The sequence below is a fragment of the Chiloscyllium plagiosum genome, unplaced genomic scaffold (assembly GCF_037043375.1).
Source record: "Chiloscyllium plagiosum isolate Xiang-an unplaced genomic scaffold, Cpla_swu_hap1 HiC_scaffold_12, whole genome shotgun sequence".
NCBI lineage: Eukaryota > Metazoa > Chordata > Chondrichthyes > Orectolobiformes > Hemiscylliidae > Chiloscyllium > Chiloscyllium plagiosum.
Genome location: NW_028270150.1, coordinates 44,064,239 through 44,081,971, shown reverse-complemented (window position 1 = coordinate 44,081,971; position 17,733 = coordinate 44,064,239). Strand labels below are relative to the sequence as shown.

Here is a 17,733-nt window from a genome sequence, read left to right as displayed (position 1 = left end):
CATTGCTAGTCAAGGACAGTATTATGGTTGCATAAAGGACTTTTGAGGTCTCCTCTACGGAGGTAGTATGGGCTGAGATTAGAAACAGGAAAGGAGAGCTTGCCCTGTTGGAAGTTTTCTATAAGCTTTTGAATAGTTCCAGAGATTAGATTAGATTACTTACAGTGTGGGAACAGGCCCTACGGCCTAACAAGTCCACACCGCCCCACAGAAGCGCAACCCACCCATACCCCTGCATTTACCCCTTACCTAACACTACGGGCACTTGAACTTTCCAAATACTGACGAGGAATACTATAGTTCAAGTACTTTAATTAGGTCAGTTTTTGTTCAATGGGTGCAGGAGGATTTCCTGACAGTATACCGACAGGTCAACAAGGGGTGAAGCCACATTAGATTTGGTACTGGTTAATGAACCCGGCCAGGTGTTGGATTTGGAGGTAGGTGAGCACTTTGGTGATGGTGAACCACAATTTGGTTATGTTTAATTTAGTGATAGAAAAAGATAAGTATATACTGAGGGCAAGATTATTGCTGGGGGAAAGGCAATTACGATGCAGTTAGGCAAGATTTAGGATGCAGAGGCTGGGAAAGGAAACTGCAGGAGATAGGCACAGTTAAATGTGGAGTTATTCAAGGACCAGTTATTGCAGGTCCTTGCTATGTACCGGTCAGGCAGGGAAGTAGTTGTTGAGCGCGGGAGTAGTGATTTACTAAGCAAGTTGAATCTCTTGTCAAGAGGAAGGCGGCGGCTTATGTTAGGATGAGATGTGATGGTTCAGTTAGGGCACTTGAGACTTACAAGTTAGCCAGGAAGGACCTAAAGAGAGAGATAAGAGCCAGGAAGGAACATAAGTAGTCACTGGCGGATAGGATCAAGGAAAACCCTAAGGCTTTCTATAACTATATCAAGAATAAAAGAATCACTAGAGCAAGATTAGGGCCAATCAAGCATAGTAGTGGAAAGTTGTGCGTGAGTCAGAGGAGATAGAGAAAGTGCCAAATGAATACTTTTCATCAGTATTCACACTAGAAAAAGACAAAGACAATGTGGTCAACACCTGGCCGGGTTCATTAACCAGTACCAAATCTAATGTGGCCTCACCCCTTGTTGACCTGTCGGTATACTGTCAGGAAATCCTCCTGCACACATTGAACAAAAACTGACCTAACTAAAGTACTTGAACTATAGTATTCCTCGTCAATATTTGGAAAGTTCAAGTCCCCCATAACAACTACCCTGTTACAATTTTCAGAGACTGCAGGTTTACACAGTACTAATGAATACAAAATTAATACCCATTAAAATGCGGTTTTTGTTGATACAGGTCATCCTGCTATAACACGCATTTTGTCGACATGAATTCGCCGTAATGCAATTGACAAAGTGGGGACACTTTCTAAAGTGTGAACTTTCAAAATATGTGTTGGCTGTAACTCGATTACATTAGAAACAGCACTTAGGTGTTGCCAAAGTGTGATTTTTCTATAATGCAGGGTTGCACAAGAACATAACAGCTGCGTTATAGAAGAATTATCTGTGCAGGGCGAACAGGATATTTCTACTTTAAATTCTTGAATTAGAGGAATTCTGCTAAGGACAAAAGGTTTGAATCCAAGAGGGACTTTGAAGGAATCTCATTAAATGAAGCTCAAGTATTAGGGTACTTGACACTCATGTGAAACCATGTATGACCATCGAATGTTGACAGGATTCAACTTGGCCGCAATGCCCTAATGGTATTCTTGTACGTAGAATGCATTTTAATGTTTGCCTCAATTTTTGAAAGTGTGAGGCATCATGGAAACTAACTGAGCAATGGTAGGATATCAACTGGGCAGAAAAATACAATGATCAAATATAAAACTGGATTTTCTAGAAAGCTAAAAAGCATGTGGAGGTTGAACTACATACAAGGAATAAGAAAACCATACTCCAAGACAATTTCCTAAGCTGAATACCTACATTTAATGCACAAAACACTAAGCAAGTTCAAATGAACATGATACAAACTTATGGTTTAATTTCTAGGTTTCCTTCATTGACATGAATGTAATACAATTGCTCATGCTATCCCCATCAGCATTCAATAATGTGGGTAAAATACATATAAGGACAAATGGCAGAACAAACCTTAAACAAAAGTTTACATGTCATTTCTCATTCTGTGCTTTGAGTTGTGACAGAACTGACAACAATTCAGTAAAATGTCACATCACCAGGGATCTTAGTATATTTATGGAAAATTGTTTTCAAGTTATACTCAACTGCTAGTTTAATAAAAATCATGGATTTGCAAGAATAACCAGATCATATGAAAGCTTTATGCCTCATAAGAGGTAGTTAACTTCATTACTCTCAAGATCACATTACAAAATAATGCCTAGATACATGACGAATTTCCTTGGTCTATTATGAAATATTTAAAACTTAATGAACAATTTATAGCTTTTGGACTTTTATCCAGAAGAGTGCAGTATATTCCCAGTGAACAGAAGACCTCAAATTCAGTGGTGCATATTTTACTGGAACTCACTAACAGCTCGGTGATTAGACCAGATATCAGATTTCACCCCCTATATGTACTATTATATACCAACATGCAGTTGCAGAAGACACTGTGCAAAGATGGTAGTTTGAGACTTAGACAACATTAAATAATACCCATAATAATTTGGTGTCAAATCTGCACATGTTCAATCAAGAAAGGGATTGCTTAAAACAACAATACAAATATTTGAAATTGATAAGAAATAATGAGAATAGCATATATTTATTTTAAAGGTCATGAAGCATCAACACTATTGCAATAGATTAACCACAAAGCAACTCAGAAACAAGCTTTTTGGATGATTTTGAATTATGACGTTACGGACATTATCAGAGTAATCAGGCAATACTTATCAGTAAGACCTGAAGTCTTTCTTCTTTATCTCTCACCACACCCCACTCAATACTGTGGCTACACAAGTGAAATGCTGACGCTGTAGCATGATGCTTTTCTCTGGATCACAACTTTGTTCACTAACTCACTTGTCTTCCTCTGTTCAACTGCTAATGGGCATATTCACATGTCAACTTCCCCTATGCTTGTCTCAGTTTCTCAATGTCTTCCTCAAATAGTCTTTTACTTATTTCTTCTATGCATTCACATGGCAATTAATCAAATAGCAAGTCATCCATTCATACACAATAAGCTGGCATATTCATTCAGCAGTCACTGAAAATTATCTCCTTTTACCAATAATTATAAAGCATATGTAATCTTTAAGTGGATTCAGTGGTCTCTGGTGGTTTCGGGCACAGTTAGGATTTCATAATCACATTACGGGGCTGACTAAAAAACAATTAACTCCCTAGTACTGGCCCAACTGTGAGAGCTTTCAGTATACTGAACTAAAATTCAAGAAATTGTTTTCAAAAGCTCCATGTGCAATGATCAGCAACTGAAAATCTTTTTAATGAAGTTTCATAGGTTAAGGCCAATTTGGTATTCATTTGAATTTATAATAATAAAACTGCTCAACTGAAAAACATTAAGGAATGCAAATCTGGATCCTTTCCAATTTATCTTTCAAGAATTAATGGCTGAGACACACACATTTGCTGTATCAATATCTGAAACAACACTAATGCTTAATGAAAATTCTCTAAACTGTATCAGGCAAGAAAAGGAACTATCAACTAAATTATATATTATATATTTTAGGTTTATATTACTTGGGAGAAGATTTAAAAAACTATTTATTTTGGGTTAAGAAAGTTTTCATGATAGCTTCTATTGTCAGATTGCCAAATGTCAATAATAGAAATTAGCCCCGACTGGGCTTGCTACCAGTTCTTAGCCTAATAAACAAGGCTGTCAAAATAATATTGTTTTGCTTACCTTAGTCCAAGGATGTGCCTTGATCTGAGGGAATTTGAACTCAGTGTAGTTGGGATTCATCTCTCTGATTTGCTCTCTTGTTGGTGTTCCCAGGACCTAGAAACAAATGTAATAAATCTTATGTATTGTATAATCGGATGAATATTATGCACAAATACAATTCATTAGATGGCACAATTAACAAAGTGAACACTAATGTTCAACATCCTCAAATCTGTTGTATCTAGCATATAAAAGTTGGCCACCAAGATGTAATACTACTGTTGTCTATAGGGAGGTTAGGTTATCAGCTATTCTTTGAAATAAATTCAATCATGTATAAATTGCAAGATCAGAAGGTTGGGATCAAAACAGATTATCTCATTGCCGTTATAGACATGACCGACTGAAACGTATTAAAAGCTCAGCTCCCAATAGAAAAATAAGTTGCTTGCACATGGCACAATTGGATAGAAAATCATTTAAACTATTTTCACAAAGAGTACACCCACATGCATGAAATAAATCACCAATGTTAAACCAATTGAGAACTACCTCAAGGCTTCAAGTAACAAATTAGGAAAAGCTGAATGAAGTAACAGAATATTTTTTTTTATTTTTAAAAAGAGTGACAAGCAATGAATGCACCCTGTCAAACTGAATAATCAGATAATTGCAGAAATGCATTGTAATGAGTCATCTTTTCTTTGCTGAAGCAACATATTGCGTAGGTTGCCGAAAAGAGAGAGAGGGTATATAGAGGGGTAAACCAATGAAATGGACCATTTATAAATAAACACACAATACACTGAAGTATTGAGAGAAATGGAATTATACCTTTATAATTTCTACCAGCTGATCAACACCACTGTCACCAGGGAAGATGGGCTGTCCTAGCAATAGCTCTGCTAACACACAGCCAGCTGACCATACATCTACAAAATCAACATAAGCAGTTAGTTTTTACAGCATTACTGCAACAGCATTTTTTTGTTTAAAACGTGATCACGATCAGTTTTAGATTCACTCTGAAATTTAATGCTAAATTGATATCAGTTCGATCCTTTCATAAATTTACTATTCCAGATAGTATTAACAGTGGAGAACAATTAAGAATTAAGCAGTTCTGTTATATTAAACTTAGAATAATGACAAGATCTAGAGGGGAAAAATGTGATGGTGTTTCACTCTTTTCCAAAGCAATGACAGAGATTCACACTCCAAAGTCACCATCTGAAAACTAGATCCAAAATAAGTTAATCTAAAAACATGGTTTATTTTCTTGCCACATAACATTTCAGATCTCTTTCTCTCTATGTCACGCAGTCATCAACTAGCAGAAATGATCTAATTTGGCACCATTTATGACACTTATGCAGAGCTACCAGGTTAGTAAACACTCTAGTGGAGAAGTTTGCAGCAGTACCTAACTCCCATATTATTTTTAAAAGATGGATAATCAGCACTAGATCGATTCTGGGTCCAATTTGAGATCCTTTTCTCATTGTATTGATAGGGCCAGTCTAGGATACAGCAGACTGTTCCCTTTCGCTTGTAACATTATTCTGCCAAGTAATACAAAAAAATTGAAATGATCAGTTTTTCCAACTTCTGGAGATGAAGAAAACTATAGAACTTTAATTTCCAAAAAGACTCAACACTCAAGGGAAACAATGCAAGAAATTCAATTCTGTTGAGCTAAACAGTTAAACTTGGCTGCTTCATATTTGCACCTGTATGAGGAGCGGCAAATGGAACTTAATTTGGATAGATGTGAGGTATTGCATTTTGGTCAAACAGACAAGGGCAGGATTTACACCGTTAATGGTAGTATTGTCGAACAAAGAGATCTAGATAGTCAGGTACATAATTCTTTGAAACTTGCATCACAGGCAGACACGGTGTCTAAGGCAACATTAGGCATGCTCACTTTCATTGCTTAGACCACTGAATAGAAGAGTTGGGATGCCACGTTAAGGTTGCACAGGACATTGGTGAGGCCACTTTTGGAGTACTGTGTATGGTTCTGGTCACCTTGGTCTAGGAAGATTATTATTAAATTGGAGAGGGTTCAGAAAAGATTGACCAACATGTTGCCAGGACTGGAGAGTTTGAATTTACATAGATAGACAGGAAAGATTGGGATTCATTTCCTCCACTGGAGCACAGGATGTTGAGAATGACCTTATAGAAATTTATTAAATCATTAAGTGCATTGATAAGCTGAATAGCAAAGGTCCTTTCCCTAGGGTAGGGGAGCTCATATGTTTGAAATGAGAGGAGAAAGAGGAAAGTGGCAACTCCTCTCCAACTCCTCCCCCACCATCAGTGGGGCCCGTATGTATAAATCTTTGAGAGAAAGTGAGGGCTGCAGATGCTGGAGATCAGAGCTGAAAATGTGTTGCTGGAAAAGCACAGGTCAGGCAGCATCCAAGGAACAGGAGAATCGACATTTCGGGCATAAGCCCTTCTTCAGGGAATGAGGAAAGTGTGTCCAGCAGGCTAAGGTAAAAGGTAGGGAGGAGGGACTTGGGGGAGAGCCTTTGGAAATGCGATAGGTGGAGGAGGTCAAGGTGAGGGTGATAGGCCGGAGTGGGGTGGGGTGGGGGCGGAGAGGTCAGGAAGATGATTGCAGGTTAGGAAGGCGATGCTGAGTTCAAGGGATTTGACTGAGACAAGGTGGGGGGAGGGGAAATGAGGAAACTGGAGAAATCTGAGTTCATCCCTTGTGGTTGGAGGGTTCCCAGGCAGAAGATGAGGCGCTCTTCCTCCAACCATCCGACGGTTGGAGGAAGAGCGCCTCATCTTCTGCCTGGGAACCCTCCAACCACAAGGGATGAACTCAGATTTCTCCAGTTTCCTCATTTCCCCTCCCCCCACCTTGTCTCAGTCAAATCCCTCGAACTCAGCACCGCCTTCCTAACCTGCAATCATCTTCCTGACCTCTCCGCCCCCACCTCACCCCACTCCGGCCTATCACTCTCACCTTGACCTCCCTCCACCTATCGCATTTCCAAAGTCCCTCCTCCCTACCTTTTATCTTAGCCTGCTGGACACACTTTCCTCATTCCTGAAGAAGGGCTTATGCCCGAAACGTCGATTCTCCTGTTCCTTGGATGCTGCCTGACCTACTGCGCTTTTCCAGCAACACATTTTCAGCCCTGTATGTATAAAAACCTGCCAGAGAATGTGGTAAATGCAGGTCCCAATACTATATTTCAAAGGCATTTGGATATATATATGAATATGGGCCAAACGCAGGCAAGTGGGACTAGTTTAGTTTGGGAAACTTTGTCGGCATGGACCCATTGGACCAAAGGCTCTATCTGCATGCTGTAGGACTCTGATTCCATAGGGTTAATCTGGCATAAAGGAAATACATGATTGAAAATTGGCAGAATTTTGGTTATGGTTGAGTCAAGCCTCCTTGATCTTTCACAACCACTAATCAAACCCCTCATGCTGAACTTCCACTAACAAAATTGGTCACACTCCAACCTCAAACCTAGTTATTCCAGATTCAAACAATACATATCAGATTTCTGAATTCAAACAGGCATTCTTAAGGTACTTAATTAAAAGTTAGTGAAAAAGGCAAAGATTATTTTCACTTCGACCTGTATTCTATTTACCTTAATAGATTTTTATTGCATAAGTCACATCCAGAATTGAAAAGGTCACCCAAACACAGGTCCACAAACAGTGTCTGATGTCCATGATGGATGATTAAAAGAATTGAAAGTTAAAATTTTCTGACTTAAATAGCAAAATGCATAGTCTGGTTTCAGCACTTTGCTTGGACTTTGATTAGTTATGCTGTTTGCTATCTGTTTCAAGTTTGAGCATAACCTAATCACATTGGAGGATATTTGAACTTAACAAAATTGTGGGAAAAATGACCATATTCATTGCCACATTTTCAGGTCGAACCTCCAGGGTGTACTTAGGGAGACATTGCTCAGCCGAAATGTTACTGGTTTGTTAGATTATAGTACTTTTACATGCTGCTGCTTGTCTGGTAGGTTTGAAAACACTGCATTTGAAATTTTTCTTTTGTCAATTGGATGTAATATCACAAACTCTTCAGCATTTTACTAATGTCTATTTATTCCCTCACTGGACATGTGTAAACACAGATTCATGCCAGTAGCAAACCCCAAAAGGGCAAAACATTGTTTTAAAATCAGAGCTAAAAGTACCAGTTCACATACTGAAACTAGCCCCATTAATTCTACAGTAAGAGCCTTGAATCGCTATAAATCATCTCCATCTTAATATATGCTAAAGGGAACTTAGCATAAATGAAACCATTTTTTGAAAACATGTATTTGGTAGTTTTGACTTTAAAAATTTGACTAGAATGACTTATTATTTCTTTGATAAGCAAATTCACAATCCTGAATTTTAAAACCAATATAATGAGCAGGGTTCTTGTGCAATGAAACTAGACTTTTACTGCTCATACATTATGAGCAATGTCTCATTGCATAAGCACTTTGAACTGAACACTCCCAAGAATGAATCAGTTTCAAAAGGATTGTAAAGTGTAGTATGAGTAACACAGGAAATAGATAGCAAGATGATGTAGAAATTTTAAAGCTCGCTGTTGTAGAGACCTGATCAAACATGCAGACCAACAAACTGGGAGAAAGTGAGGACTGGAGATTCAAAATACTAAAAACACCAAAAAAAAAACTCACCTATACTGGAGGTATAATCTGTGGCACCAAAGATCAACTCCGGTGCCCTGTAGTACCGTGAGCAGATATAAGAAACATTTGGTTCACCACGCACCAATTGTTTTGCACTGAAATAAAAGAAATTAGAAAGTGAATATTCTGTACACATATTTAAGTTATAAGTCTAACTGCAAGACATGAAAATTAAAAATTTACTACAGTAGCTGCAAATTACTGCAAACATTGCAATCTTTAGCATACATTTCCAAAGATTCAGTATTGTAATGCACATTATGAAATGACAGCTTGGAGAGAGACTTTGGGGTTCAATATTTCAGCAATTTTACTGTTGTTCCAAATCTACAATTTTAAAACTCAGACTATTTCATATCAGAGTTTGAAATGTGAACATTTTTCTACACCAGGTGGCATACTAGGTTGCAGATGGCCATCTGTGTAGCAGAACAGCAAGAGTTGTCAAAGGCCTTAGTTGAAATGTTCAACTACAGCATGGTCTAACATTAAGGCAAACTGTAGCTAACTTCCGCACATGATGTTTTGCAGAGAAGCAGATGTTTCACAGGAAGAAGCAATAATGTGTTATGGTGCTTTCCAAAACCCCTGATTTGATACAAAATCTAGGCACTTGAATCTTAAAAAGCCTTTTATGGAACCAAACCAATCAATGTAACCAAATAATTTCAAAAAAAAGGGAACGGAGAGAAAAAAGTACAAGAGTAAGCCATGAGATGTTCTATAGTCAACAATTTCTGTTAAAAATGACAATCATTTCACACAGATTGATCCTGCTCCTGTCAGAGGTATCGGTAACTGTTTCTTACACTTTTATAACTGGTTGACAATTGCATTACACTTTGTCCATCATAGCCCTATGTCTAAAAGAGAATTAAAGTGAAAATATTGGAAATCTGAAACAGAAAATACAAACAATAATCTTGGCTAGTTTGACAAATGAAGGCACATGGCATTGAATTCAGCACCATCTATATTTGTGCATTGGACTAGAGTGGTCAGGACCTAATCTTCAAACCTGTCACATCAGATATGAATGCTGGACAATTGAAAAACAGGAGATGGTTATGCAAACATTCAATCTTAATGGCAAAGCTATTTGCATCAGAGCAAAAGGCAATATTGAAGCATTTCCAATCATCTTGGCCAGATTTTATAATCCATCCTGGTCTTCTCCAGAGATCCCGAGCATCACAAAAATACCAGTCTTTAGCTCATTTAACTCAATTCACATATTAATCAAATGATGGGGAACACAGGGTTTAGTGAGAGGAGGAATTGAAGAAAATCTATATTAGTAGAAAAATGCTGTTGGAGAAATTTGTAGGATTAAAGGCTGTTAAATCCCCAGAGCCTGATAACCTACATCCCAGACTACTTAAGGAAGTGGCTCTAGAAAAGTGGATGCATTGGTGCTCATCTTCTAAAATTCTTTAGCTAATGTAACTAAAATAGTCCCACTAATTAAAAAGGGACACAGAAAACCGCAAATTATACACCAGTGAGTCTAAAGTCAGTAGCGGACAAGATGCTAGAGGGCTTATGCCCGAAACGTCGATTCTCCTGTTCCCTGGATGCTGCCTGACCTGCTGCGCTTTTCCAGCAACACATTTTCAGACAAGATGCTAGAGACCATTATCAAGGATTTTATAGCAGAGCACTTAGAAAACTGTGACAGAATCATACACAGTCAGCATGGATTTACAAATCTACTGAAATTCTTCAAGGATGATCAGGGGAGCCAGAGGATGTAGTTTATTTGGACTATTTGACAGAACTCACAGAAGAGATTAATGTGTAAATCAAAGTGCATGGGACTGGGAATAGTGCATGGAGATGGATAGAAAAATGGTTAGCAGACATGAAACACAGTTGAAATAAATGGGTCTTGTTTCTGAATGGTAAGCAGAAGGTAGTGGAGTACCACAGGGATCATTACTAGGTCCCCAGCTATATCTTAATGATTTAGATGTGGGAACTAAATGTAATATCTCAAAATTTGCAGACGACACAAAGCTGAGTAGAAGTGAGAGCTGTAAGGAGGATGCAGAAGTGTTGCAGTGTGATTTGGACAGGCTGAGTGAGTGGGCAAATGCATGGCAGATACAGTATAAAGCAGGAAGGCAAATTGAGAGAGGGGCATGTTCGTTAAGTGCAACAGTCACTGGAAGTAAGTGTGCAGGTGCTGCACGTAGCAAAGAAGGTAAATTGCACCTCGGCCTTCGTAGTGAGAGAATTTGAGTACAGGAACAAAGATACCTGACTGCAATTATACAGGGCGTTGGTGATGCCACCTCAGTGTACAGTTACAATCTCCTTATCGGAGGTTACCCCAAATTGAGTCAGTTAGGATTGTATTCATTGGAATTTAAGAATGAGGGGGAGGATCTCAGAAACCTATAAAATTTTAACATGACTAAACAGGTTAGATGCAGGAAGGATGTTCCTGATAGTGGACAAGTCCAGAACCAGGGTCATTGAATGAGGGGTTAAACATTTTAAGACAGTAGGAGAAATTTCTTCACCCAGGGAGTGTTGAGCCTGCCATAAAGTGCTGAGGCCAAAATATTATGTGCTTTCAAAGAGGAGGTATATATAGCTCTCATGGCTAAAGGGATCAAGGGTAACAATGGAGAGCAGGATAGGGTCTGGATTTTGATCAGCCACGATAATACTGAAGGGCCTACTCCTGCTCCTATCTTCTATGACTCTGCATCAAGTAGAGGCTGAGCTCACTGCATACAGCAAAACCTATGAGCCTCACACCACCCCAGTGGCAGCACTGAAGACTTACAATCAGACTTAGTAGCACATCAGCTATTTAGTACAGCTGGAATACTGGCATCTACCCATTAAAGTGGAAACTTTCCTCATTTAGTCCTGTTCATAAAGACTAGAACAAATCCAATTTGGCCTATTATTGTCCCAACAGTCTACTCTCAATCATCAGGCACACGTGACTAATTTACTTCCACCAATGTCATCTATTATATCCACTGCACCAGATATGGTCTTCTCTGCATTGGGGAGACAGGATGCCAACTTGTGGATTATTTCAGAGAACAACTCTGGGATACTCTCACCAACCAACCCCATCACCCTGTGGCTGAACACTTCAACTCCCCCAAGGACATATATTCCGCCTTGGGACCGTGCAACCACATGGAATCAATGTGGATTTAGTCAGTTTCCTTATTTCCCCTCCCCCGACATTATCCCAGTCCCAAGCCTCCAACTCGGCACCGCCCTCCTGACCTATCCATCACCTTTCCCACCTATCCGCTCCACCTTCCTCTCCTTCATTTACCTATTGCATTCTTAGCTATCTTCCCCCCACCCCCAACCCACTGCCCTTCCATTTATCTCTCAGCACTCGGCCCACAAGCCTCATCCCCGAGGAAGGATTTATGCCCAAAACATCGATTATCCTGCTCCTCGAATACTGCCTGAACTGCTGCGCTTTTCCAGCACCTCATTCTCAACCCTAATCGCAATCGTAGGTACGATAGTGAAGGTGGCGTTTGGTATGCTTTCCTATATTGGTCAAGAGTATGGAGCACAGGTGTTGGGAAGTGATGTTGCAGCTGTACATGATATTTGTTTGGCCTCTTCTGGAATATTGCATGCAATTCTGGTCTCCTCCCTATCGGAAGGATGTTGTGAAACTTGAAAAGGTTCGGAAAAAATTTACAAGGATGTTGCCTGGGTTGGAGGATTTGAGCTATAGGGAGAGCTTGAATAGGCTGGGGCTGTTTTCCCTGGAGCGTTGGAGACCGAGGGGTGATCTTGTAGAGGTTTATGAACTCATGAGGGACATGGACAGTGTAAATAGAAAAGGTCTTTTTCCTCGGGTGGGAGAGTCCAGAACTAGAGGGCATAGGTTTATGGTGAGAGGGGAAAGATTAAAAAAAGAGAGACCCAAGGGGCAACTTTTCATGCATAAGGTGATGCGTGCAAGGAATTAGCTGCCAAGGGAAGTGGAGGAGGAGAGTACATTTGCAACATTTAAAAGGCATCTGGATGGGTATATGAATAGGAAGGGTTTGGAGGGATATGGGCCAAGTGCTGGCAGATGGGATTAGATTGGGTTGGGATATCTGGTCGACATGGACAAGTTGGACTGAACGGTCTGTTTCAATGCTGTACATCTCTATGATGGAAATGAATGGTTATCAGAGCTATCGTTGGGCATTGACACAGCAATAAACGTGCTGATGGGTGAGCAGTTTGAGTTCTACCAGGACTAACTGGCTACAGCCTTGGCTCAAAAGATGGAACAAATAATCGTTCTAGAAGTGATATAGGCAGCATTTAACAAACTATGGAATCAAGGAGTCCAAGCAAAATTGATATGAATGAGAATTGGGTGAAAATTCTCAGCTGGCTGGAGTCATCCTTAGTATAAAACAAAGATATCTCTTGTTGTTATAGGTCAATCTCCTGAGCTCCAACACACTGCTGCTGGCCTCCTCAGCACAGTGTTCTAGGCCCAAACATCATCAACTGCTGCAAAGAACAAAGAACAGTATAGCACAGGAAGAGGCTGTTCAGCACACCAAAACTGCACCAACAAATAATGCCTTTCTAAAGTAAAAACCTTTTGTCTCTATGCCCCAGTATTCCCTGCCTAATCATGTGTGTCAAGATGCCTCTTAACCATTACTATTGTATCCGCCTCCACCACCACCTCTGGCAACGCATTGCAGACACTCCCCACACTCTTAAAAAGGGGGAAAAAAAACTTACCCCCTTTTTACCTTAAATCTATGTCCTCTCGTAATTAAGATTTCTACCCTAGGAAAATGACGGACTACCCATTTTATCCATGCTTTGCATTATTTTGTAAGCTTCTATCAGGTCAGCCTTCATCCTTTGACATTCAAGTTTGTCGAATCTCTCCTCATAGCTAGTACCCTTTAAGCCAGGCAACATCTTAGCAAACCATTTCTGCAACCTCCCCAAAGCCTCCACATTCTTCTGGTAGTGTGACGACCAGAATGGCACATAATATTCTAAACACAGGCTAATTGAAGTTCTCTACAGCTGCAACATGACTTGCTAATTTTATTCTCTGGCGCCTTGCCCATGAAGGCAAATATGCTGTATGCATTCTGGAGTACCTCATTCACTTGTATTTCCACTTCAGAGAACTATGGATCTGTACACTTTGATTCATCTGTACATCGATGCCACTAATGGTTCTGCCAGTTACTATATACTGCCCTCCTGCATTAGATCTCCCAAAATGCATCACCTTGCATTTGTCCAAATTAAATTCCATCTGCCATTTCTCCAGCTAATTATATCCTGCTTTATCCTCTGCCAATCCTCCTCACTATGGACAGTTCATTCAATCTTTATGTTGCCCGCAAACTTACTAATCAGGTCACCATATTCTCCTCCAAATTACTCATACACATACTGATCCTTGTGGAACACCAAGTCATAATTTCCAGTCAGAAAAAGACCCTTCCACTGCTATTCTCTGTGACTAAACCAGTTCTGTATCTACCTTATCAGCTCACCTTACATTCCATGCAACTTTCCTCATCATAAGTTTAAAAGTGGAAATGGCTCACTAGTGCTCAGATCCATTTACAACTCCACAGATAATGAAGCGGTCCCTGCCCTTAGGCAGCAAGATCTGGATCAACATTCATCTTGATCTGTTAAGTGCAAACAACATTTATATCACATGACTAATAGGCATCTCTTCTTGACATGGAATTCCAATACCATTCCTGATAGCTCTACTATTAGCAAAATGATTGAATTTGCATGGATCACCCTTGGCCAAAAACGTAATTGGACCAGCCATGAAAATACAATGGTTACAAGAATGGGTCAGCGACTATGTGTTTTGCAATAAGTAACTTGTCAAACTAAACCAAACCAGTTACAAAGTATGAAAATGTGTTGCTGGAAAAGCACAGCAGGTCAGGCAGCATCCAAGGAGCAGGAGAATCGACGTTTCGGGCATAAGCCCTTCTTCAGGGCTCATGCCCGAAACATCGATTATCCTGCTCCTTGGATGCTACCTGACATGCTGCGCTTTTCCAGCAACATATTTTCAGCTCTGATCTCCAGCATCTGCAGTCCTCACTTTCTCCCAGTTACAAGTATGGTTGAGAACCTTCCATTTATTTGGAGGAGTATAGCTCCACAGAAACAGCTCAATATAATTGGGGAAAGCAGCCAATTTGATAAGCAGTTCACACTCTTCATAGATATTGGCAATGATAAACCTAATCCTATGGAATGAAGCATGTCAAGTGGCTGAAGTTTCAGTGGGTGAATATTTTGGGGATAGTGACTAAACCACTAAATTTCAAAGACATTATGGAAGGGATAAGGATAAGGCAGAAGTTAAGTGCCTCAACTGGGGAAAGGCAATGTCAATAGTTAGGACCTGGCAAATAATGACCGAGAGCAGTTATGTGCAGGTAAGTATACATTTGGCAAGCAGTAGTGGTATACAGAATTCAGGGTCAGTGTATTCCTCCTAAGGACAAGGAGGGATAGACGGGGAATGCTTGATGTAATGGGAGAGTGTTTGACAAAGACAAAAGTCATATGTCAAGTCCAGCACACTAAAAAACAGGAGAGGACCTTCAAATGTACAGAAGGTGTAGGAGGTTGATTGAAAAGAAAATTAAGATGGTGAGGAAAGGCCACAAAATATCTCGAGATTGGAACAAGGAAAACCCCAAGGCTTTTTATATGTAAACTAAAGAGTAAGAAGATTACCAGGGACAGAGTGTGACCTATTAGAAGCGAAAGGGGCAACATGCGTGTGGAGACAGTGGATATGGTTGAAGTCTTAAATGAAGATTTCTCATTTGTGTTCAGAGGAGAAATTCACTGCAGGTGGGGATTTCAGTTGGCTGAGAGATTCAAGAAAATTTTAGGATTAATAAAGGAGCTCCTCTCAGGCTGTTATGGGTGGCAACGGAGGAGATTGTTGAGGCCCTGGAGGATATATTAATACTTTGCTGGCTACGGGTAAAGTGCCAGATGATTGGAGGGTAGCTAATGCGATTCCTTTGATCAAGGAGGGCGGGGGGATAAGCTTGGCAATTACAGATCACTTAATTTGACAAGAGTGGTCGGAAAATTATTGGGAATAAAAACTGAAGGATCAATACATACTTGAGAAGGCAGGGAATTGATCAGGGATAGTCAGTACTGATTTGTTAGTGGGAGATCCTATCTAGGTTGAAACTTTATTGCTGGAACAGCACAGCAGGTCAGGCAGCATCCAGGGAACAGGAGATTCGACGTTTCGGGCACAGGCCCTTCTTCAGGAAGGGCCTGTGCCCGAAACGTCGAATCTCCTGTTCCCTGGATGCTGCCTGACCTGCTGTGCTGTTCCAGCAATAAAGTTTCAACTTTGATCTCCAGCATCTGCAGACCTCACTTTCTCCTCGGAGATCCTATCTAATTTAATTGTGTGTTATTTGAAAAAGATACTAAATACATTGCAGTTGATGCAGTCTGAATGGACTTCAGTAAGGTCTTTGACAAGGTCCCACATGGAAGTGTCATCCAAAAAACAAGAGCCCATGGACTCCAAGGCAAATTGGATGCAAAATTGACACGCAAATAGGGAATGGGTGAAGGAGGATGATTGTTTCTGTAATTAGAAGCCTGTGACCAGCAGTGTACCACAGGTTTCAGTGTTGGGACCCTTGCTGATATTATATAGATTACTGACTTGGATATGAACCTAGAGAAGGTATTATTAGCAAGTTTGCAGATGACAAAAATTGGTGATGCTGTTGATAGCGAGAGGATGGTCTCAGGGTAGTCTGACATTAATCAAGTGGTAAATTAGGTACAGCAATGGCATATGGAATTTAGTTCAGATAAGTGAGAGGTGAAATATTTTGGTAGGTCTAATACACAGTGAGTGGTAGGCCCCAAAGACATACTGAGGAACAAAGGGATCATGATGTACAAGTCCTTACATCCCTGAAGGTATCAGCACAGATAGACAGGATGGGTGAAGGCAGCATACTGGATCATTATTCTTATATTCTGTGCCCTGGCTAAAGAAATATTGTTAAAAGTTTACAAAACATTGGTTATGCCACAGTCTGAGCACTGCCAGCAGTTCTGGTCACCACACTAGCAGATAGGCATGATTACAGTGGAGGAGCAGAGGAGATCCACCAGGATGCTGCTTGGGATGAAAAGTCTCAGTTATGAGGAGACACAGATTCGACTGGGTTTGTCTTCCTTGGAATAGAGGAGGCTGGGAAGGGAACTGATTGAAGTATACAAAATGAAAGACAGAGTAGATTGCAAGAATTTCTTCCCTATGGCAAACATGTCCAAGGCCAGAAGGCATAAGGTTAAGAGTAGCGATTAGTGATTTAGAGGGGATCTGAGGAAAATGCTTTTCACCTGTCAGGTGACAGACATTATGGAACAAACTGCCTGAGATGATGATGATGGAGACAAGTACACTTGCAATATTTAAGCAGCAACTGGATGAGTACTTAAAATGCCAGGGCATAGTAGGCTATGGACTAAGTGTCAGTAAATGGGATTAGTGTAGTTTGGTGTTTGTTGGTCACCAAGACATGTTGGGGTGAAGGGCCTGTTTCTATGCTGTATGACTCTAATCACTTCCCCTTAAACATTCATTTCCTCCAGCATGAACACAAACCATGTCCCAGCAGTTGGTACCATCTACAATTTACACTGTGGCAACTCGTTATGATTCCTTTGATATCTCTTGCAAGCCTGTGACTTCTATCTCTTCGAAGAACAAGGGCAGAAGGAGCATGGGAAAAGCACCCCCCAAAGTGCACACCATTTCAAACATGTTGCTGTTCCTTCACGGTCATTGGGTCAAAGGGCACCTTTCTCAACAATGCATACAGGATCTGCAGTGGTTTAAGAATTCTTGCTCAATATCAACTTCTAAAGGAAAACAAATGCTGGCCTTGCCAGTGATACTCACATCCTGTAAACCAATTTACAAAAAAAAAAGCTGTGCACGCAATTCATGAAATAATACATGGCCAGACAAACTTCTTAATTCAAAGCAGTGCAAGTGATGATATTTTTAAATTAACCTGTTCAGACGTGTTATAGTACACCTCTGGAGCATGTAGTGTCCCTACATTTGGGCCTTGGTCCCAAATCCA

General features: G+C 40.2%; 1 protein-coding gene across 1 annotated transcript in view; it reads right to left on the bottom strand.

Moving 5' to 3' along the window:
* Nucleotides 1–17,733, bottom strand: part of gsk3ba (glycogen synthase kinase 3 beta, genome duplicate a) — a 188,307-nt gene that overhangs the window by 24,864 nt on the left and 145,710 nt on the right. Inside the window, exons 6-8 of the mRNA XM_043701008.2 lie at nt 8,567–8,673; nt 4,704–4,801; nt 3,888–3,983 (exon numbers count right to left, since the gene is read on the bottom strand). Of these exons, the coding sequence (XP_043556943.1) occupies nt 3,888–3,983; nt 4,704–4,801; nt 8,567–8,673 (301 nt within the window). The remainder of the gene's footprint in view (nt 1–3,887; nt 3,984–4,703; nt 4,802–8,566; nt 8,674–17,733) is intronic.